The 22,527-nt window shown below is 38.4% G+C and overlaps 2 protein-coding genes and 1 non-coding gene across 3 annotated transcripts; all 3 read left to right on the top strand.

Annotated features, from left to right (window-relative positions):
- Positions 1 to 261: 261 nt before the first annotated feature.
- LOC146670385 (guanylin-like) lies at positions 262 to 1,391 on the top strand. Its single transcript, XM_085408016.1, has 3 exons — positions 262 to 406; positions 641 to 833; positions 949 to 1,391. The coding sequence occupies exons 1-3, from the start codon at positions 332 to 334 to the stop codon at positions 1,005 to 1,007; spliced, it is 327 nt and encodes a 108-aa protein (XP_085264142.1). The 5' UTR covers positions 262 to 331; the 3' UTR covers positions 1,008 to 1,391.
- Positions 1,392 to 15,269: 13,878 nt separating this feature from the next.
- On the top strand, positions 15,270 to 17,214 carry LOC146670386 (guanylin-like). The gene is made up of 3 exons (XM_085408064.1): positions 15,270 to 15,338; positions 15,660 to 15,846; positions 17,150 to 17,214. Exons 1-3 carry the CDS (start codon positions 15,270 to 15,272, stop codon positions 17,212 to 17,214), a joined length of 321 nt encoding a protein of 106 aa, XP_085264190.1.
- Positions 17,215 to 22,141: 4,927 nt separating this feature from the next.
- trnap-agg (transfer RNA proline (anticodon AGG)) lies at positions 22,142 to 22,213 on the top strand. The gene has a single exon. It is a non-coding gene; the product is annotated as a tRNA-Pro (tRNA).
- Positions 22,214 to 22,527: the final 314 nt, after the last annotated feature.

Consider the following 22,527-nt stretch of genomic DNA (forward strand, 5'->3'; position numbering starts at 1 on the left):
AATTCTTTAACCAACCCAAGATGCAGCACACATGAGCCAGAGATCCATAAATCTAATCAGAGAGACGATGAGCTCAAAGTAGGATTTATGAATTTCTCTTTACAGCCTTGTAAAACACTAACTCTAATCTCACTAATTATTAACCCGTGAGAAAAACGTTGCTCTCATTTGCAGCATATCTGGTCACATGATAATGGGGCTGCTGGGTAGAATTGTATAAAAGGAGGCTTGTAGGCACAGGGAAATCAGAAACATCAAACTGAGCACCTGCTGAGCACATCTACAATAAGACGCAAAAAGACTGCAAGACAAACTGCTGTCTACTGTCACCATGAAAGCCACATTTGCCATCACCGCTCTCGTCGTCCTGGCTCTGGGCTGGACCTCTGAGGCTGTGCAAGTTGAAGTAAGTGCCTTCCTTAGCATCATTGCATGACTGATGTGTTCATGATGAGATTGCAGGCTTGAACAATGGCAATTTTCTGCTCATTAGTAGAGAGAGTGAAGCTCAAATTTTGGGAAATTAAACTAACTTTTGTTCTGGACTTTCATGGATTACAAATCATACTGAAACTGTGTAGACTCTGAAGCTTTAGATGAAGTTGCAGGGCCTTTGTAACTGCAATTGCTTCTCTTTCAGGAGAACGGACTGTCTTTCTCAATGGAAGCTGTCAAGCGGCTTCAAGAGATGTCGGAGAGTAACGGTATGACAGGACAACAAAACCCAAGACTGAAGGCTAACACCATGTCCCTCTGTGCTGACCCCATGCTCCCACAGGAGTTTCTGCCACTCTGCAGGCAGAGAGGAGCATCTGCTTCCCTTGTCAGATTATGTAAGGCATTTATAAATTCAGTTTGCCTGAATCATAACATCTTAGGTCATAAATATTAAATATAGATGACTCAGCAGTGTACCTTATCTGCTTCCATTTCTTGTCTTCATTTTAGCTGCTGTACCCTTGGACATCTGTGAGATCTGCGCATTTGCTGCCTGCACTGGTTGCTAAACAAACAAAGCAAGCCAGAAACATCCTGCTTACTTGTGATTAATTTTTCATCCCCTGCTAAAATGTTTTAAGGAAATTCGACTTTTAACCACATGCAATGATGAACCAATGGCTTTATCTCTGCATTTTTGACTCTGGCCCATTGGATGCCTGAAAAATTTAGACTAAAAATATCTCAAAAAGAAAAAAAGAATCTGACAAAATGGGGAATGTTTTGCAAACTGTTACTTAGCATAATATAGCATATTTACTATTTTATTTTTCTGCAAAATTCTTTGGCATGCATTTTGTTTTGGATTTTTCGTTTGTTACATTTCCATCTTGCCTTGCTTTATATTCATATTTAAAGAAATGTTTTCTTTTTATTATTATTGTTTGGAATAAAAAGCCTTCATTGATAGATGACGTGTACATTGTGGTCTATTCTACAAATGCAAATATGCTATTGCCATTCTTATTAACACACTAGTAGGTAAGGTAGCAAAAATATTATTTTCATGTTGTTAGTTGTAACAACATCTGACCCATATTTTAAATGGAAATTTGACTACCAAAGCTACTTTCAGCGCTTTCCTCGTCACAGGGCATCACTACAGCACAGTTTAATGCTAGATGCCCTTTCTGTGAACAGTGTTGCGACTTTTTTTCTAAAAAGCGACTAGCGACAAATCTGGCGTCTTTTTCTGGTGTTATTGGAGACTCATTTATGACGACTTTTTGACGTGAAAGCGCATATCGCTCTTACTCTCAACAAGCAGCAGGTGCTGCAGTGGGCACCAATTATCAGCAACCCTCCCCCAGCTGCTATCAGGGCAGGAGATGTTCCCATCTATGCGTCCAAACTGCAAATGAATCGCGCATGAGCAAAGCCGATACTCCCGTACTGACTGTAACGTAGTCAGTTCTTCTTTTACTGTTATTGTCATGGTCTGGCTGGCAGACCGTGGGGATGTGGGGAAAGGAGGACCCAAAACGCAGACTCTGCGATGCAAACAGTGCTCTTTATTTACAGTGAAAAGGCTGTAAATACAATAACTCCCCGTTGCTCCCTCGAACCCCGTGTGCGTGCTTCCCTCCGATATCTGTGCTCGTGCTCCCCGCTGTTGTGTTTCCGCACCCCCGTGCGTGCTGCCTCTCCGGACCACTCCTCCTCCTGTAGGGAAACCAGAGACGCAGCCGTCAACACTAACCCTCGGCGGGCATATACGCACAGCACAGACCTAAGCTAACACACACTGACTTGGTAAGATAACTCAATGATCCCGCGCCGGTGGGAGCTCCAACTCTCTCCTAAGTAGCTCCCCCGACGAGCCCTGATCACCAACAGGTGTGGCATGAACTTCAGGTGTGGCCAGTCCTTCCGCAGGGCCACACCCCTCAGGCCTGCAGGTGGCTGAGCTCCATCCTCCAGCCACACCCGCAGACATACACACCCATACCCTGCCTATACATATGAGTGGGACACAGACTAACACAGCACAGTGCAGAAAAACACACACATCACCAAAATAAAAAATAATAACAACAATAACATCAACAGTCAAAACTGCTCACGGACCCCGAGTCCTCCAGAGCTGGGTCCGTGACAGTTATGTTGTTTTGTGGGTCACAAGGTTTAAAACTACTTATAAACACACACACACACACACACACACACACACACACACACACACACACAAAGTAACTCCACCAGTCACTTTTGGAGCAGGGTTGGAATTGTGACATTAAAAATAAAACAATAATTGCTAAAAGAAATTTAATTTGTAGTTTTAAATAAATTCTAAATGCATTTAGGACGTTTTTAGCTCACTTTATGTCTCTTCCACGATGTTATTTTTCTCTCCTACAACGTAGGTTACAAATACATTAGCATGACCAATTATGCAAATTAGGTGATGACGTTATTTAGCGACTTTTCGCTACTTTTAGGACAGCCAATAGATGGTTTCCTTACTGAGGAGTTGGCAACACTGCCTGTGGAACTGAACCATTACACTGTGTAATCGCAACTGGCCAATATATATATATATATTTTGAAAATGGCTTGTAACATTTTATAACACTTACTTACTGAGACATCCAGCATTATGTAGACTCCCCTTTAAAATCCCCATCTAGATCTTTAAATACTTGATCTAGGGCATGATGTAATTTATTTCAGTCAAGTGTACAGGGAAGTGGAGGAGCAATAAATGTAAACAGAACCTGTGTGCACACAAAAAAGTGATTTCATTTCATGCAATATTATAGCAGGAAATTCGTCATCACAGATGACATGGACCCAGAGCTTTTATGTATCTGAATTTTGAGGGTTTTGTGAGTATATTTGAGTTTGGGTTTCTGTTTTGGGAATATTATTCTAGTATTCGAAGTTTTTAAGTTCTTGATCGTTACATGGATTTCATTATTATTCTAAAATGATAATGATAATAGTTTCCAGTTTGTACCTAATTTCATCTTTTCTGTTTTGCCATCTGTATTGAGGTTTCATGTGAGTTTTTTTGAGAAGCACAATTCATGGCTTAGCAAGCTTCGGGGAGCTGAAAATCAGAGTTTTCTGTGTCATGGAATTGGCTCTTTTGTACCTGGCTAAATGCCAAGTAAAAAGGGGCCTTTTGTGTTCAGCATAATCATGGTGACTGATGCTGTACACATAAACTGATTGGGAGCAGGTTATGGTATGAGTTTTGGTTTCAAATCATCTAGAAAAACCACATTTTCTCTTTTATTCATGGCACATTTTAAGTTTCTCTCCTGGGGAAATATGTTTTATATGCGCAAATATTTAAGCCTCATCTTACTAAAAGACACTGAATGAACTGCAAACTGTATATCGCATTGTTAGGGAAATGTCTATTATTCAGAAAAATGTATGAATGCTTTAAAAACTTTAATCTGCTGCTTAGTATGTTTTACACTGCTGGAATTGCAGCTGCAATAACACAGAGCATACACCTAGAATACCCGTGCAATAAATTAATTTCACGTTGATCTGCTAACAAACTAAAGTGATTTCCACATTTCTTTTACTAGGCAGTTTTAATGTTCTGGAAGATCCCTCGGACACCTGCAGAGAGAGTAGGACGGTCTAAAGTTTTTCAGTAGTGTCTAAAGTCTTTGTGTTTCCCTGATCAGCATCAGCATTAATATATGATGCTGTTCCTAAAACAGGAAACTTACACTGTACTTTTTGTCCTCATGTCAAATTTGTACATACTCTAATGGTGCTGTATATTTTGAATAAGTCGCTATGGAAAATGCCTGATCTTAAACCTCACATACGTGTTGAAATCTCAGTTAAAGTTATTTTATCTGAAGAATTCAAATATTTGGTGTCTGTAAACCGTGAGTGCATGGGCTGTAGTTAAATCATAAAGTTAGCTTAAAAGTGCTACAAATCAATAGTGCTAACGAAAAGCTGGAGAGGCCGACGGTGACCTCTGCTTGTGTTTAAGGGCTTGTTTATATTAAATAAACCATGATACAAAGCATTACAGCCCATTAAATAGCCAACAGCCTTAATGAATGCAGCAGGAACTCAGAAGATTCATACACCATCACTTCACAAGCAGAGAAGTATAAAGACTTCTGCATTTCTACAAACTGCACACCATCATAACACCTCAACCGATATTAACACATGGCCATTTTTGTGTGTGTGCCATTCTAAAAAACCTGCTCAGGCATTAATTTCAATGCTGTTTTTCCTGGAATACCCTAAAATCAGAATCAGCATCAGAATACTTTATTGATCAAATTATGTTGGTTACAGTGCTCCAGTACAAACAGTAACAAAGACAGACACTACAAGAAGTAAGACTACAATATATACATACATATAAGTCACTTATTGATAAATATCTGAATAAGAAAGAAGAGCATGTGCAAAAAGGGTGGAGCTATTGCAGTATACAGTGTTTTAGATGGATGAGTTGTACAGGGACATGGCCACAGGCAGGAATGATTTCCTGTGTCGTTCAGTGGTGCTTTTTGGTAATCTCAGTCTCCCACTGAACATGGTCCTGTGGCTAGCCAGCATGTCATGGAGTGGGTGGGAGGTGTTATCCAACATTGTCTTTATCTTGGACAGCATCCGCCTCTCCGACACCACCTTAAGAGAGACCAGCTCCATCCCCACAACATTGCTGGCCTCAGTTTATTGAGTCTGTTAGCATCAGCAACCCTCAATCTGCTCCCTCAGCATGCAGCGGCATAGAGGATCGCACTGGCCACAACAGACTCGTAGAAAATCCTGAGCATTGTCCGACCACTGTTGAAGGACCTCAAAAAATAGAGACGACTCTGGCCCTTCCTGTAAAGTGCTGTGGTGTTTTTAGCCCAGTTTATTGTCAATGTATACGCCGAGGTATTTATAGTCATCCACAATGTCAATATTGACCCGCTGGATTGAAACAGGGGTCAAGTGTTTCCTGGTCTTCCTGAAGTCCACGATCAGTTCCTTGGTCTTTGCCACGTTGAGCTGCAGATGATTCTGCTCACACCACGTGACAAAGGAGTCGACCACAGCCCGGTACTCTGTCTCATCATCCCTGCTGATGAATCCAACCACTGCAGAGTCATCAAGAGAATATACACCTTATTCAAAACTCTACTGCACACATTTTGTGTATTTTAAGTATTTTGGTTTGTTTGCTTATTTCTCCATTTTATTATATTGGTGCAATCCAACCATTTTCTGAAGGGTGACAGTAAGGGTCTACAGTCTTGAACCATTCACGTTCACATTCAGCCAGATTAATTTGCCTAAAAGTCCTTGGACTGTAGGAGGGAGCAGGAGTACCCATAGAGAACAGTGAGAGGCGTGTTTTTTACTATGTTTTGTTCTTGTGAAGCCTCTGAAATATTTCTTACAAATAAAACTGACTTGACCTGAAAGTGGCTTTATGTAAGACATTTGTTGGTTCTGAGCTTTCAACCCTGCATTCTATTCAATACAATTCAGTTTCATTTATACAGGTCCATTCTGAGTTTAACATTTTAGTTGTGTTTATTATGTGTTTTGTGCAATTTGTTCTTGTAATTTTTATTTCTGCGTTCTGTTAATTTTTCTGTTATTTTATTCTCTACTTTGGTTGCAGTTTCTTTCATAATTTGTAATTAAGTTTAAGTTTTCCTGCACTTCTGTACTTTCGTGCAGTTTCAATGTTAGATGAGCCCATGCTGTGTTATTCCCGGTTTTATTTTGGTCTGTGGTAAGTGATAGTAAAATAATGAAATATATAAGAAAGTCAAATGTGTAAAATTATAAAATAATATTGCAAAACCTAGTATGAACCATAACTAAGGTTAAATTACTATGATGTCTGCCCCAAATTTGTCAACAGATGCTGGGATCACCAAAAATGGTGCCAGGAGTTTCATACAGATGTGGCGAGAAGTTTAGAGGCTCTTATAATGATTATGAATATTATATTGTAGTTTGGGGCTTTTAATGATTTCTCTAACTTTACAGTATACATTTTAATGACTTTAAAAAGGAAGAATTGGGTGCAGAAGTTTGAATTTATTCACACAGGGTAAAAAGTATACATACAAGCTCAAGTATACCCATATGGAAAAGAAATAGAAAAAACTTATAAAAGACTTGCATAAGATGTGGCCTACTTCATATAGTGAATCATATAAGGCTTATGCGATTCACTCATGAAGGTGGCCACTTTCTCATTACTTTCATATATTGTTTTAGTAAGTATCCAAAATATACAAGTTTCATGTATATAATTTTTCAAGGGATCTTATATCTGTTTTCACTCTTGTATGCTTTTCATACAAGTTTCACACAAGACAGATACAGACTTTATAAGATGTATATATATATCGTTTCCATATGGGTATGCATGCACCCCACCTTAAGCTATATTAAGATAACAATGAATTAATATCAGTAGATAGGAATACAAACTTCAGTCTAAGTAAAAACAAACCCCAACAACTTTTAATCGTACTCAGCTTGAATCTGAATAAAAAGAAGCAAAATAAAAAATATCTATTTCCTGATGCCTACATTAAAATTTAGGGAACACCTAAAATGTCCAACTGTAATTTGATATACAATGAAAAATTACAGTCTTTGAATTATGCATTTATTTAAGCAAATACAAAATAATTTGAAAATATCATGTGGTGAAATTATTATTAACCAGTCTGCTTTAAGAACAACATTTACAATGGGTAATTTAAATTAATAGTTTATGCCATTTAAATGTCATGCAGCTGTGTCAGAGATTAGCTTAAACCCCGCCCCCAAACCTTTGAAGGTTCAACTTCAAAGGAAAGTGGATGACGTCACAGTGGCTGCAGCCGAACGTGGGCGGGGCTTAAACCTATATAAAGGAGCCGTCCAGACTCTCAAGCATTTGGTTTACAAAGAGCACACATGCCTAGTCCAACTCCAACCAGCCAACAATTTATTTCCTCTTCTACATTTCAGAGTCAGAGAAATAGTAATACAAACTTAAACATGACAACTCCACACAGTAACACCTCAGTGGAAACATGGAAGTCCTTAAGTGACCACTTTTTTGGTACAATTGTACCACAGTGGCAATCTCTGCAGTTCAACCCAGAGTACTGCAACACTGAGCTGCCTTCCACTTTGCTGAAAGACATGTTGAAACTTTGTTCCATGTTAGTGGATGCAATGGACACAACCGTGAAGAAGGGAGATGCAGTGTCCACGCAGAATAATGAGCCTTCTCTTCACTCAGTGCACACAGAGTCCCCTGAGAAAACAGAAGAAACAGGAGCAAAGGACAGCATCCTGAAAGAAATTTCTGTAGATGACCACGGTGATAATGAAGAAACAGAAACTCCAGGACTGGAGGACTCTTCAGACTCAAAAAACCTCAAGCTGCATTTGACTGCAGAGGAGAGCAGTCTTGATGAAACATCCACAGATGACAGTGAAAACAGAGAAATTCTAACACTGCATCGTGTACCTGCACCACCTTGCATATATCCAGATATTTTAATAGGTTTCAGCTGTGAGTCATCTGAGGAAGAAGCGTCTGTGTCATCCCAGAGGTTTCCTCCTCAAACCCTCACCGCAGCCACAGTAGAACCGAAGAAAAACTACTCAGCTGATACAAAAGACTTGGACAACATAGAAGCTTCCCCCCTGGAAAAGCCTGTGAAGAAAACACTACATAGGTCAGTCCGTAAGTCTGATTCAGATTTTGGTTCTTATGATGTCACTCTGGCATCTGATTATCTGTCTGAAGAAAAGATGTGTGTTTACAAAGTTATTCAGTTGGTAGTTTCAGAGGCCGCAGGCAAAGCCTCGTCTAAATACAAGGACTTCACACGGTGCCACAACTCCGACTCTATCAGCGATCGTCTGCTTGAAAAAATCTGGCCTCAGATTGACGAGAGGGATTTGGATCTATCTCCAAAAAGGCTGACCAATATCAACAAGGACATTTTCACCAATCTTTGCAAAGCACATAACTGCAGGGAGAAGTATTTGATTTTATATCTGAGCGAACGGCTTGACGATATTACTGTCCCAACATTTACAAAACACCTGTTGGCCTTACCAAAAAGAGTACTCACTATATATAAAAACCGAGAAGAGTACGTAAAAGTTGTTGAAAGCTTCACTAAAGATTTGGTTCTGCACGCTATAAGCAACGCAAATGAGGCAGGGAAATTGCCTCCAGGTGCAGATAAAGCCATCATGAACAGGTTTACCCACAGGATTTGGGCTAAAATTTTGTCCCAAAAGCTTAAAATGTCCTTAGAGAACACTGAAGAAGTCAGTGTGAAAGTGTACAATGAACTCCGGCAAAAGTGGAAAAATCCAAACACTGTCCTGGAGTTAATGTTTAATGGCCAAGACAATATTGAAAACGTGATTGTCAAAAGTTTCAAAAGAAATGCCCCATTGAAGAGACCTAATTTCTTCTCTAGGGTTTTCTCACGAGCACGTTAAAGTTTACCTGACACCTGCATCTAAAAAGCTGCGTTTTCAAAAATACCTGGGTACATGTGGACGTAGCCTAGATGCATTACATTTTTATTATAATTCTTCATTGTTAATGTTAAAACCAGACTACTTTAAAATAATTGTCTCATGAACCACCTGGTTGATAATAATTTCACCACATTACATTATAACATTTTTCTGTCCTTTATTCCGTCTTCCTTCTCTCACTCCAACCGGTCGCAGCAGATGGCCGCCCCTCCCTGAGCCTGGTTCTGCTGGAGGTTTCTTCCTGTTAAAAGGGAGTTTTTCCTTCCCACTGTCGCCAAAGTGCTTGCTCACAGGGGGTCATATGATTGTTGGGTTCTGTACTATTGTAGGGTCTACCTTACAATAGAAAGCGCCTTGAGGCAACTGTTGTTGTGATTAGGCGCTATATAAATAAAATTGAATAGAATTCAAATAAAAATGAATTTTAAAAAAAGTTTTAAAAGTGTACTTAGTTTTATTTGCTGTCAATTTGCCTAGAATGGAATATCAGATTAGAACGGCCTCTAAAATATAATATTTAATTTATTAAATAAATCAAATGATTTACAGAAAATAAAATTCAAAAACACTTTCATTTTCACTGTATCTGTATGGCTATAGAGGAGCTGTTATTATTTTGCCTGTTTGTCAGTGCTGGTACGAACCCCGTTGGTGCTGTGTTGATCCTTTTGCAGAGGTTTGAAGTTTCTTTCGATAAATCTGAGTCAGTTTGGGTCGTGTCTCGTGTTCACTATATTTAATTTTACCTAATTTGTGTGTTTTTACTGATTAGTTTCGGTAGTATACCCTGGTGTTTTTCCTAATTACTTGTGTATTTATAGCCTCTGTCTCCCCTCAGTTATATGTCATGTTGTACTGCTTGTTCACATTTACTGGCCCTCGTGTGGCTTCTATTGGTTTAACTGGACTTTGATACTGGCTGCCCTTTGGATTATCGCCTCAATAAAGGTTTGTTTTTTTGTTTTAATTTGTCTCACAGGTGTATTTTTCATCCACATTGACATTTGTAAATATATTAAGCAGTTTTAATATATTCAAGGAGCATGTACTTGTAGGTTATTTGCGTTTGCTGACAGGTCCGGTAAACACTTCAAAACTAATGCACAGGCAATTTTTCTAACATTTAATTTCCTTTCACCCAATTCTACATCAGGATGTAACACAACATCTGCTCAAGCACCATTCACCTTCATTTCAGACTCAAATATGCACCCTATCAGCATTCAGTAGTGTGAATAATTTAATTTATGCCGCCAAACTACCTCGTTAAACAGACATGCTCTCAGTTCAGGACACCAGTGAACTCTTGAGCATACCAGCCCTGCCACCTGCACAATAATGAACTAGTAATGAGTTGCTACGAAGGCGGATTCTGGGTTTTGGGGCTTTATAGGTGAAAAAATTATTGTATTTTTCTCCGTTCACTAATCTTTGCTCTCTTTTGTAAATGCACAACAAAAATTAGTTTTTTTTTAAAATAGCTATATATAAGCTATTTTTAAAAAGACAAGAGGCACTTCTTTAGTAGCATTATTTACTTTAATTTACTTATTTACAACAGTACTCAGTGAACTCTGTGATAACAGCCAGTGACGGGGGAGGGTCACAGTTCTTGATATTTGCTTGTGTGTGTGTGTGTGTGTGCGCGCACTTGCAGATCCTTTGGTCTGTTCCCTATTCACACACGGGTGTGATTGAGGCTCTAACTCTTGGGGTAAAGCTGTTTACTTAATAAGATCACACACTAATTGTTGGTGTAAACAGTGAGTAGCAAGGGTGTGTGGCGTCTTTGATAAATGCTGCTAGTCTTCTTACTCTGTTAACTAACACAGATGATGATCAGGTTTGGAAGCTCTGTTCTGACAATTTACAGCCTTTACTGCACTGTGCACCCACGCATTTGGTTTGGTTATAATGTTTCATATGGCGATTCTGTATTTAGCATTAGTTTCCTTGGGAGCCAGGCCTATTTTAATTTATGGATAAAGGCTATGGTTTGATCTGAAGTGTTGGAGGGCTGCATCAGCAGGTTTGACACACAAGCCACTTTTAATTATGGAATAAGCCCACAAGTATTACCGGATTCATGAATCTGTTTGAGTCTGTTATTCCTAGATTCATGACAATAGGTGAGACTGCAGTGTTTGCCATTGGACAGTATGTTATAATCTTATGTGTGTCTATCCTTTTATGTGACTGCACGCAGTTAAGATCTGTGCCTTGTTAAAAGTGAGGTTACTACTTCAGAGGAAAAAAACATAATAAATCTCCTCTTAGACAAGCACTCCCATCCATTAATCAGATGACATTTGAACTTGTCAACGTAATGTCTGACTAACTCGGTCAGTTTCCTTCATAAGTCATGATTGCAATATTACTCACATCTATGAATATTTACATAAAAATTTCAGCACATTAAATGAGAAGTTGTATTAAAGCACTGATGCATGGGACACGATTACAACTTTGTTTGTCTCTCATGAAAGCTGGAAAGCTCACTTAAAACGAGTGCATTGGATTTGTTTCAGATTTGCAATTAATACATTAGCTCCCATCCCTCTCACTGAGCCTGTTTGCAGGGGTGAGAGCAGCTTCAGAGCATGAGGACTTGATGTTTAAAAATTGTGGATACATATAACTAGGTTCAGTGTTTGTTTTCTTTTTAACTTCCATAAAGAAAACTGGGAACTGTGTAAAACCAAGCTAAAATCTAATAATCATCTTAAAATAAAGGAGTCAATCTGTGGTTAGTTGGTAGGAAATGCACATAAAATGAAATCAGCCTACTTGCTAACAATCCTGAAAAACTGTTAGCAAGTCAAACAGCTGCCGATTAAAAGACAGGGAAAGAGTTCAATAATAAGCTAAAACTAGTCATGGGATTTATCATCAAAAGCATTTTTGCTTTGATATTTGACCGTTTTTACCTATTGCTGTATGTGCTCCAGCCAGAAAGCAGTTATATAATACTTATTGAGTGTGAAAAATCAATGAAAAGTTACCACATTCTTTATTGATTTTCCCAACAATGCTTGGCTGGTTACTTAATGGTTCTAGCCAAGTCTGTGCATGTGGGTGTAGTTTAACCTTCAAGTGTCCGATTGCTTTTGTGACATTTTTAAGTTTCCTACTATGAATTTGGAGAATGCAAAGTTTCATACTTCATGAACCATTCATCCATCCATCCTCATCCGCTTTATCCGAGGCCGGGTCGCGGGGGCAGCAGCCTAAGCAAAGAGGCCCAGACCTCCCTCTCCCCAGCCACCTCCTCCAGCTTATCCGGGGGAACACCAAGGCGTTCCCAGGCCAGCCGAGAGATATAATCTCTCCAGCGTGTCCTGGGTCTGCCCCGGACAATTCATGAACCATGGAATTAAAATGCACAGTTTTCTTATGACCCCAGAAATGTATTTTTATTTGTTTTGACATTATTTTAAAATGCTGCACAGTTTTGCAATGAAACATGGATTATAGAACAGGATTCAGAGAATTCCTGAAGTGTATGCAGTTGCAGACGGGCCATGGTTACAAGATGTGCTTTCATATATATTTTAACAATGTTTGTTGCAGCTTGTTGCATTAAAAACTGCTGTTCCTAGGACTGCGCTCTTCTGGACAGAAATCTCGAATGTTGGTCCTAGCAACTGCGAGAGCCACTTGCCTAGCTTGGGGGTCACTGCACCGACTGCTCCGATTACCACTGGGACCACTGTTGCCTTCACCCTCCAAATCTTCTCGACTTCTTCAGCCCTTGGTATTCCTGCAGCTTCTTGAGTTCCTATCGCTCAGTATCACTACATCTTCCTCTGCGTTTCTAGTTGGTTAGCCATCACCAGTTTGTCTATCTGTATTTGGAAGTCTCACAGGATCTTAGCTCAGCATTCTTGACCACCTTAGGTGGCATGTCCCATTTTGATCTCTGAACTTTCAGGACATACTTGGCACAGATGTCTCTGTGTACTACGCTGGCCACTTGGTTATGGCGTTCCATGTATGCCCTGCCTGTTAGCATCTTGCACCCTGCTGTTATGTGCTGGATTGTCTCAGGGGCATCTTTACACAGCCTTCACCTGGGGTCTTGCTTGGTGTGATAGACCCCAGCCTCTATGGATCTTGTGCTCAGAGCTTGTTCTTGTGCTGCCATGATTAGTGCCTCTGTGCTGTCTTTCAGTCCAGCTTTGTCCAGCCACTGGTAGGATTTCTGGATGTCAGCCATTCCTCTATCTGCTGGTGCTACATAGCGTGACTGTCATTCCATGATGATTCCTCCTCTTGTGCCTCTTCTTTCTCAGGTTTCTGCTGCAATGCTGGGTGTCTGTTGTCTCGTCCCGGACAGTTCTTGGAGGATCAAGAAACTGATACCGCTGACAGGCCCCCTGGCTCTTAAAAACTAATTACAATTTTTGAGTTCATGCAAAGAAATTTTAGTAAAATGGATGAGCCTGCCGCATCAATTTCTCACTTTGATTTTCAGTGTCTTTGAATTCATCCTTATGTAGCTTGATGTGGCATCCTTTTGTTCCCTTTTGTTTGTTGTTTTATTTTTTTTCCTCAAAAACATTAAAAAGGGCAACATTCGACTGATCAGGTAATTCTTAAAGAGAAAAAACCACCTATAGTTCTGTAAACTTCATGAAGACTTTTCTCATCCAAGATGCTTTGTCAGAACTGTAAAGCCTGTTTTGTCTTCAAATCCTAATTTTACATTAATTTAGCTGTAATTTAAATATTGCCCTAAAAGCCCCTTTACAACAAATTTATTGATGGCTTCTCTTTTAATCCCTAATCATACATTAAATAAAACTTAAATGAAAACATCTGCTTTTCTGCACGTTTTGAGCCATCCTGGATTTTCTTTTTTGCTGCTAAATATCAAATTATCTAACAAATATTAACACTGAATCAAATGTGCATTGACTTCTTTTGATTTTCCTTGATTTATATTTTATTTTTTATGTATTTTTTTGTAATGCTAAAAAATTGTATTTAATTTATTTTGTGAACTTTGTATTTTTTTCCCCTTATACTTAGAAGCATATTTGCTCATTAGGAGTTTTAATTGGCTTCTAGAGTATCAAAGTCAAACCAAGACAGATTTTGCTGAATAGAGAATTTCAGCTTCTTTTAATAAGCTGTTTCAAGGACTTTAACTTTGATGCACTGCTTTTATTCATTTAGTCTCTCAATGCATGCTCAATCGTCCAGGTAAGGAAATCCCAAAAAGCTGATTCTGTTCATCTGGAGGTAGCATTTTCACTGGGGGAAACATTTCTTCACTCATCCAAGTGACTTCTTCAATCTCAGCTGACTGCAGGCTCCCCCAACCTTTTAAACAGTACATTTGCACAATGACTACAAACTAGCACCACTGGCCAACAGTGGGCTGTGAGGTCATTTTCTCAATCATTAATATGTAAATTGCCATGAGCATTGATCAATGAACATGAATAACATTCGACTTTTTGGGTTCTCACTCATGGGTCGTCCCCAATCACATACAGTTCAATCTTAAGCCTTCAAACTGTGATCTTTCTCAAGGTAATAAAAAGTAGAAAAGGTTTAAGCTTTTAATTCAGCAAAAGTAAAACATATAAAACTAGATATAGGTTTGATTTTATGAAATAAAGTTTACAAAGACAGTTATAATTCATTGTTGATGGCAGCTCTCAGAATTGTCTCTCAGACTCTCACAGATTTGACTGCCAGACTTCAAAACAGTGCCGTTTCAGATCAAATATGCTTATCTGTTTTCCAGTGATTCCCATCTGTTGCCAGTTTGTAAAATGTCGTAATTTACACATGTGTACATACATAGCTGCTTCTTTATCAGACAGCACTGATGAGGGATGAGATTTATTAGCTGGTACTGAGATATCAGATGCGTGGTGTGAAAAGTCACAAAACATAAAATATTGTGCCGACGGAGGTAATAACACAGGTAGTTGTTATAAACAGATTACATGACGGTGTTTATAAAGGAAAAAGCAGATCCAACATGCTTGAACTCACAACTGGTTGTCGAATGCCTTCATTTTATCACTTTATAATGGCAAAAAAGTGTAGTTCAGACTCTCCCACCTGCTACTGTCCCCCACCCATTGTTTGTATTGTGTTTACAAGTCTCCTCCCTAATTTTTGAAAATATCTATAAAAGTCTTTCCATTTCACTGTTTCTTGGTCGGTTCACCTTTTCCAGCTCTAGTGTCTCAACATCATCAACCACAGAAGAAAATCATAAATCGAAAGGCATCTTCACATCATCTTGAAAAATGAGAGTCCTCTTTGCTCTTTTTTTGGTGGGATGTGTGTGCGGTGTACCTCAAGGACTATGGGTCAGAGTAAGTATCATTTGTTTTTGGAAGTATTATAGATCCAAGGCTCATTTTTAAAGTCTCTTTGGTGTTTTTTGTATATTTCGATGCATTTCTGGCACAGTAGCTTATGGTTGATATATTCAGGCTATCTTCTTACATAAAACATTAACTTCAAGGAAATCACTCAACCCACTTATGTTCAGTGTGTCCTTCAAAAGTACACATGACATGACTGTCCTGTCCTTTCCTCTGATTAATCTCTGCGAATACAATGAAAATTTTTGACACGACATTAACAAAACTTTTACTGGCCCAGATGGAAACTTCTTGTCCCTCTCCCCACAGGTTGGAGACAAAAGCTTCCCACTGGAGGCTGTGAAGCAGCTCAAGAAAATCATGGAATTAGATGAAAATCTTGGTTCTCACTCTGACGCACACACTTTCAAGACTGTGTGTGCCAACCCTCTTGTGCCGCAGGTGTTTCGACCAGTGTGCCAAAAGGATGAAGAAGTAGCCGTTTTCTCAAGTCTAAGTAAGGAGAGCCCAAAGGGAGATCAGATTATTTTGGTCACAAACACATTACGGTATTACAGTGTGTTCCTGTCACATCGTTATTTCTCCACAGCTTACTGCAAAGGGTATTGCATGCATAAGAAATTATGCAAGTAGCTCATTGGGCACACTCTGAGCAACCAGTGTTAATGACTTAAAGCAAGATCCCAAACCAAAAACAAACAGTGTGTTATGTGTTATTATGCAACAGCAGTCTTGTGTAATATATTGCAATCATTTTTTAAGGACAAAAGCAATAACAGTGTTTTAGTCTGTAAATCAGTTTGTTTACCAACTCTCTATTCAATCTATAATAGCTGGTCCCAAGCTCAATTAAGCATAATAAGTTTCAGTCCAAAAATGGACAAATTCCAGTTGTCATAGATGCCATATGTTGCCATTAATTTTACAGAATGTGTAAGCAAAATTTCCTGAAACAGACAAGATGCTTTCCTTCAAACCTTTTTGCAAATGTAACATTTGTTTGCTATTAGACTCAGAGGGTTAATACACCTTTACTACTATTATTGTGGGAATGGTAGATGGTATTTGTTGCATGCATTGTTACATGAGAATGTCACTGGCATTTTAACTAGAGAAGCCAATTAGTTTCCCACACACTCGAAGCAGTGGCAAATTCACTATTTAATATATCAAAATATGTCTTGGAGCACCTCTAAAGCTCATATGTCAATCTGCATGTGAAATGTTGCGTGACAGTTTGTTGGTTAGTTGTTTCCCCCTGTTTTTAGGCTTTGTTGTATGCTGGTTTTGCTGGATGTTTTATGTGTTCCCACACATTAGCCTTTCCCTTTTATATGAATGACTTGCTCAACCACCTGAACTCCAGTTGCTGAGCCAGTCTCAGTATCCTTTTGCCAAATTTAAACAGCAAACAATTACGCACAGGCTCTTCCATCTAATCTTTAGTTTTATTACTCAGACAAACACTCTGTAGGACTCAAGATTAAAGACACAGACAACAAGCATAAAGTTTAGTTGAGTTGCTCAAATGGATTCATAGAATCCAATGTTTTCACATTGTAATAGACACATCCAGCAAGTGCTGCACCACAAAATGCCTGGAAGGATAACACCAGGCTTTGCAGAAAAGTCATCAGAAAAGACACTTGTTGCTGTAATAACATCCAATTATCACTATTAGGAGTAATTTTTCAAAATGGAAAGCAGGCCATTGGGTAAAATAAGGAATGTTTTTTTCTAATTGGGATTATTAAAATAATCGCTGAAGTTGTTGTTATGTTTTTTCTTGCACTGTCTAGTGGTTATAAATATGAATGAGTGTGAGATATGTGCCAACCCCGCCTGCGATGGATGTGGATATTGAGGCTGCCGTCAGCTAGACACACACCTCCCCTGAGAGTCTCTAAGGTGTCATCATCCATTGTTCTTCTACATCTGGGAGTCATGGAGTCTCAGCAAGAAGTTTTCAAGTATTCAGAACTGTTAACTGTTAATTAATGTAAGGGGAAGAGGGGTTGTGTTATATATAAATTCATTGCAAAGCAAAACTGTTGATAAAAAGGATATTTAATGGAAATCTGGTGGAATGTGTAACTGCAGAACTTAAGCTGGAGAAGTAAAACAATGCTAAGCTGTATATACAGATCCCCTGGAGCTTGTGTGCAAGTTTTTATAGACAAAATTATAGGTTTATGTGACATTATATGCAATAATAAGATGCTCTTTTTCTCTGGCGATTCGATGATGATTTACTCAATCATTAAGGACACACACAAGCTGAAGAATTTAATAACATAATGTTTTGCATAAGTTTGTTTCCTACAATTTCACATCCAACTAGGATAGAAGTAAACGATGCTGTCATAGATAATATATTCTCATATGATGTAGTTGAGAAAATTCTCAGGGGTATAACCATGAATGATATAAATGATCATCTGCCATTTTTTTAGATGTAGAAAATAGAAATATCATTGAGAAAGACGTCAGAACTAGCAGGATAACAAGATGTATTAGACATAGTTAAAGCTGATATGATTAAACAAGCCTGGAGCAGCTTGTTCAGAAGATGCAAATGAGGTATAGAAAACTTGGGGGAAATAATAACTGACTCATACAATAAAAACTGCAGAAAGAAAACTTTATGGTCTAAAGAATTCTTTAAAATTAGAACAAAAGAGTCTAAAAATGAATATGAAAAGTATAAAAATAAATTAACATGGATACTAAGATCATCATAAGCAAAAGAACACATAATAGTTTACTACAAATACAGGTAAGGCATACAGAACACCGGGAGAGTTTGAAATATTCTGATATTCTAATTTCATTGCAAATACTGGAACACGGCAATCAAAGAGTTCTTTGTAAATCTAGGAACAAAACTAGCTGTGACAATTAAAACACCCAACAATAATCAAAGAGAAACAGGTTAGCTGGATATAGAGAGCCATAATCTATATTTCAGAGGAACGGACAAAACAAAAATAATACTGTAACAGCAGGACAGTGTGCACTGAACTCCGCACCACACATGGCACAGGGCCTCCGTTACACCAAAGACACTCACACTGTAACACTAGACAGGAACCCAAGTGACCTTACAAAGAATGAAAATAAATTAATATGTCTGGACTTAAGCATTTGACACCATTGACAAATTATTGGAAAGGTTAGAAATATAAATGAGTAAGACAGACTGCACACTCATAGTTCCATATTTGACCCATTGGGCAGAAGTATTCGGAAATGCATATAGAATGATCACCAACTTAATATTTTTATTACGAGATAAAGAACTAAAAATAGTATTGACAGCAAATTATTATCATTTCACTACCCCACTGTTCATTTGGATGAATACATTAAAATTTGTGTTTTTTATTATTAAGAGATTTTACAGTTATTTCGATTATGTAAAAAGTAAAAAACAATTACCTCCAGGCATCCAAGATTTGTTCCGGTTGAGAAGAACCAATTATTTTTATGTTAATGTAATTATGACATACTGTTTTTTGATGGGGGGCTTTTGGTCACATTGTCCATTTTTGGTTGGCTAAATATTGTATTATATATGAGGGGTAAGTGCAATATTGAAGCTTTTGCTTCTGTGTACACTATATTGTATAAGTATTCTCTCGGCATTCATCCCAAAGGTGTTCTCTCTGGTTGAGGACAGGACTCTGCACAGGCCAGTCAAGTTCTTCCACACCTAACTTGCTCATCCATGTCCATACGGAGCTTGTTTGTGTTTTTTTTGTTTTGTTTTGTAGTAATGTCAGAAGTGGAGCTGTCCCCAAATTGGTCTTACAAAGTCCGAAATGTTTTTGTATGCTTTGGTATGCTACGTAGAGTTCCTTACTCCTAAAAAACAAGTCTTCACTGTTGTAGAGTCCAGTGGTAGCGTTCTTGAGCTAATCTAAAGGCTGCGTGAAGTTTGGAGGTCATTATTGATTGACTCTGCAGAAAGCTTGTGGCCTTTACACACTATGCAATTCACCATCTGCTGACCCCACTTTGTGATTTTACATGACACATACTACGTCATGGCTGAGTTGTAGTCTTTCCCAGTTGCTTCCATTTTTTTGTAATGCCACTAACAGTTTACTGTGGAATGTTTAGTAGCAAGGAAATTTCACAAGGTGACATCCTGTCATGGTACCACGTTGGATTTCATGGAGCTCTGAGAGTGACCCATTCTTTCACAAATGTTCATAGAAGCAGTCTGCATGCTTAGGTTCTTGATTTTATACACCTGTGGCTATGAAAGTGATTGGGACTTTAATAATTTAGGATGGGTGAGTAAAAACTTTTGGTAATATAGTGTATTTCTTTCTTTTTTCCTTTTTTTTTGTTTTGTTATGACAGACAGAAACAAAATGGACAAACATTTCTATGTACAAGCATCCACGGACACACCAAACCACAACTTCACTTAATCCCAGCAGGTCTTAGTGGTCAAAGTACTTGATTTTGGATTAAAGTGACAAAAATCGGATTTACCATTTTTTATGCTTTGGTAGATACAATCCTTTGTTACTAAGGCCACAAATCTGTTAAACTTTTAAAACTCCTTAAGGCAATTTTATAATAATCAAATCCTTTGGATTGATGAAAGAATGTTTTTAACTGAATATATATATTTACAGACACAAACCTGCATGCACACAAAAGAAGAATGATGCTTCAAAGCCACTGAACTGGGATAAAAGTAAAGGGTATTAAGCAAGTCTAATGAAAGCAAGTCTAAAGTGAGTGAGCTGAAGGGGTCATATTCAAAAATGTTTTATTTGTTAGACAAATCATTTGGCTTCAACTAAACTCGTCCACTTAACCAAACTGGTAACACCCTTTTAATGTAATTCTTCAAATACACGATCTGTTTGCTTTTGTTTGTTGCCCGCGACTGATTTTGCCAGGATCTACCATGTGTCTGATATGACACGATGAAAATGTATCCAACAGACTAGCCAGTAGTGCAGCTAATTTATGTAACAGCAGCAGGGAATGTGCATCACTGCACTTCAGACATCAATATGCACGACCTGATTCGTGAAATGCTCTCCGGCCCCTGTGTTTTGCAGCCATCACAGCTGTCACACACACACTCTCATCAGTCATTAGAGAAACACCCATTTTTAATCATTTAAAGCTGCTCTGTTGTCTGGACAGGTTTTTAGTTGAATCCACTGATCTTTAAAACCTCCAATAATTAGTTTAATGGATCACTTTAATGGGCTGCTTTGATCACGGTGACCAGCCTTAACAGTTACTGCATGTCTGTGTGGTTGCACTGATGTTTCAGTGGAAATAAAGTTGAAACCTACAATATTACATGCCATTTACAAATGAACGGTGACAAATATTGTAGTCCATAATGTATTTCAAGTCTGTTATTGTAGTATCACATTGCAGTATGTGCTGGGTTGAGTAGATACAAACAGACGGATACATACATATGTCAAACTTCTGGTAAGTCCTTATCCTCTATTATTCCTTCCAATTTTTGCAATGTGCAGGTGTACCACTACCAATGGCAGCAAAAGGTTATTGTGGCCAGATGGTTATCTTTTTATGTATTAACACATTCAGATAACTTACACTTACGGACAATTGAATTCACTGAGTTCCTTAGATTTTCCCAGTGTTCTGAATATTGATGAAACCAGTGAGTCATGTCAAACAAATCGTTTTTATGCTGGCAAAGGGAAACTACCAGTTGAGATTGATAACTAGTGACTGGGCTCGCTGCACAGGTGACATCCTGTCACGGCAACGCGTTGGAATTCAGGCCTTGGCCATGTCAGGTTGAAAGATATTGTAGAGCCATGAGCACCACTTATCAAAAGATTTAAGTGAAAAGTATATACATTTGAGCCTATATGTATCCTTTTGGCTGTGTGTATTTGAAACAATGCAAAATAAATTCAAATCCAATTATTGTTTTTAAAAGTAAAATAATATGTATGCAGCACAATCTTTCAGCATGCTCAGAAAAGAGCAATTCAAAGAAATCATTAAAATTACCATGACATTCATGTTCATGACGAGGATATATAAACTTGCTGCAGATGCAGAATTGATATGAAATCTGGGAAAATTATATGAAATTATAATTAGAGGAAGTTAAGAGCATATCCTGGCTAATAACAAGAAAATGAAAGATCATCACAAAAATCGTTAATTTAAATATGTGTTATTTTAAAAGAGAAACAATGACAGACCCTCACTTGTTAAGGAAGTCTCACCTGTTCAACGGGATCTAAGCGAAAAAGGAAATAAAAAGGAGCGAATGCTCTTGTCTCGTTCGGCTCTTCTGCTCCTTCTTCTTTTTGACGACATTTGGCGCCCTCTCGCGGTGTTTCACTAACATTACAACGAGCGGTTTGTGATCAAATAACTGACTTAAACAATAAACCAACGCGAATCCGACGAATAAGTGTCATTGAACGTTAAAACACGAATTATTCATAAGGCTAAAGAGAAAGCTGGTGTTCATCTCACCCTATAGCTCCGTATTTATGTCTTTAAGGAGAAAAACAAATCATTTAACTTTGAAAACAGCCGCCAGTGAACGAAACCTTGGAAGTGTCGTAGAAACGGGCTGATTTTTCACATAGAAATATATTCTGTATCAGGCAGGATTGCGTTATTTTTAAAAAAGACGCGTTTCTGTTCGGTTGTTTTACACATCCGCAAGAATTCAGTGTACGTCAGCTGTACTCTGGCAACGTTGACCAGCTGTTAAACCCTAGTGTTTCATTTGGTGTCCCTTTGAATTGATATCACGTGGCTCGTTGGTCTAGGGGTATGATTCTCGCTTAGGGTGCGAGAGGTCCCGGGTTCAAATCCCGGACGAGCCCTCGTCTTTTTGCGTTCGTCTTCCATAGGCTTTAATGTCTAAGTCCCTCAGGTTTATTTTTCTAAGCGCGTTTTGTCACACTTCCACTATAGATTAAAGTAGCCCTCTGTTCTTTAAAAAAAAAAAATGCTACACAAGTTTGCTCAAAAGATAACCCTCTAATATTGCCTACTGTCAGGAGAGGGAAGCCCATGGGTGGGCTGGTTGGGTTGATAGGGTGCAGCAGAGCAGGGGAAATATTCATTTATAAATAAGTTTCTCTGCACATGCTGTTTGTGGATTTAGACAACTAAATTCAACAGTATGTAAACAGGT

Source organism: Rhamphochromis longiceps, linkage group LG5, assembly GCF_057381845.1.
Source record: "Rhamphochromis longiceps isolate RC_006_pf linkage group LG5, R_longiceps_female_GT1.1, whole genome shotgun sequence".
Taxonomy (NCBI): Eukaryota; Metazoa; Chordata; class Actinopteri; order Cichliformes; family Cichlidae; genus Rhamphochromis; species Rhamphochromis longiceps.

Excerpts from the sequence above, each read along its gene's own strand:
- LOC146670385 (XM_085408016.1), top strand. The coding sequence starts at position 332 with ATGAAAGCCACATTTGCCATCACCGCTCTCGTCGTCCTGGCTCTGGGC. Across the intron at positions 407-640 it reads CTGAGGCTGTGCAAGTTGAA|GAGAACGGACTGTCTTTCTC; the intron begins GTAAGTGCCTTC and ends CTTCTCTTTCAG. Across the intron at positions 834-948 it reads TGCTTCCCTTGTCAGATTAT|CTGCTGTACCCTTGGACATC; the intron begins GTAAGGCATTTA and ends TCTTCATTTTAG.
- LOC146670386 (XM_085408064.1), top strand. The coding sequence starts at position 15,270 with ATGAGAGTCCTCTTTGCTCTTTTTTTGGTGGGATGTGTGTGCGGTGTA. Across the intron at positions 15,339-15,659 it reads CTCAAGGACTATGGGTCAGA|GTTGGAGACAAAAGCTTCCC; the intron begins GTAAGTATCATT and ends CTCTCCCCACAG. Across the intron at positions 15,847-17,149 it reads AGCCGTTTTCTCAAGTCTAA|TGGTTATAAATATGAATGAG; the intron begins GTAAGGAGAGCC and ends TGCACTGTCTAG.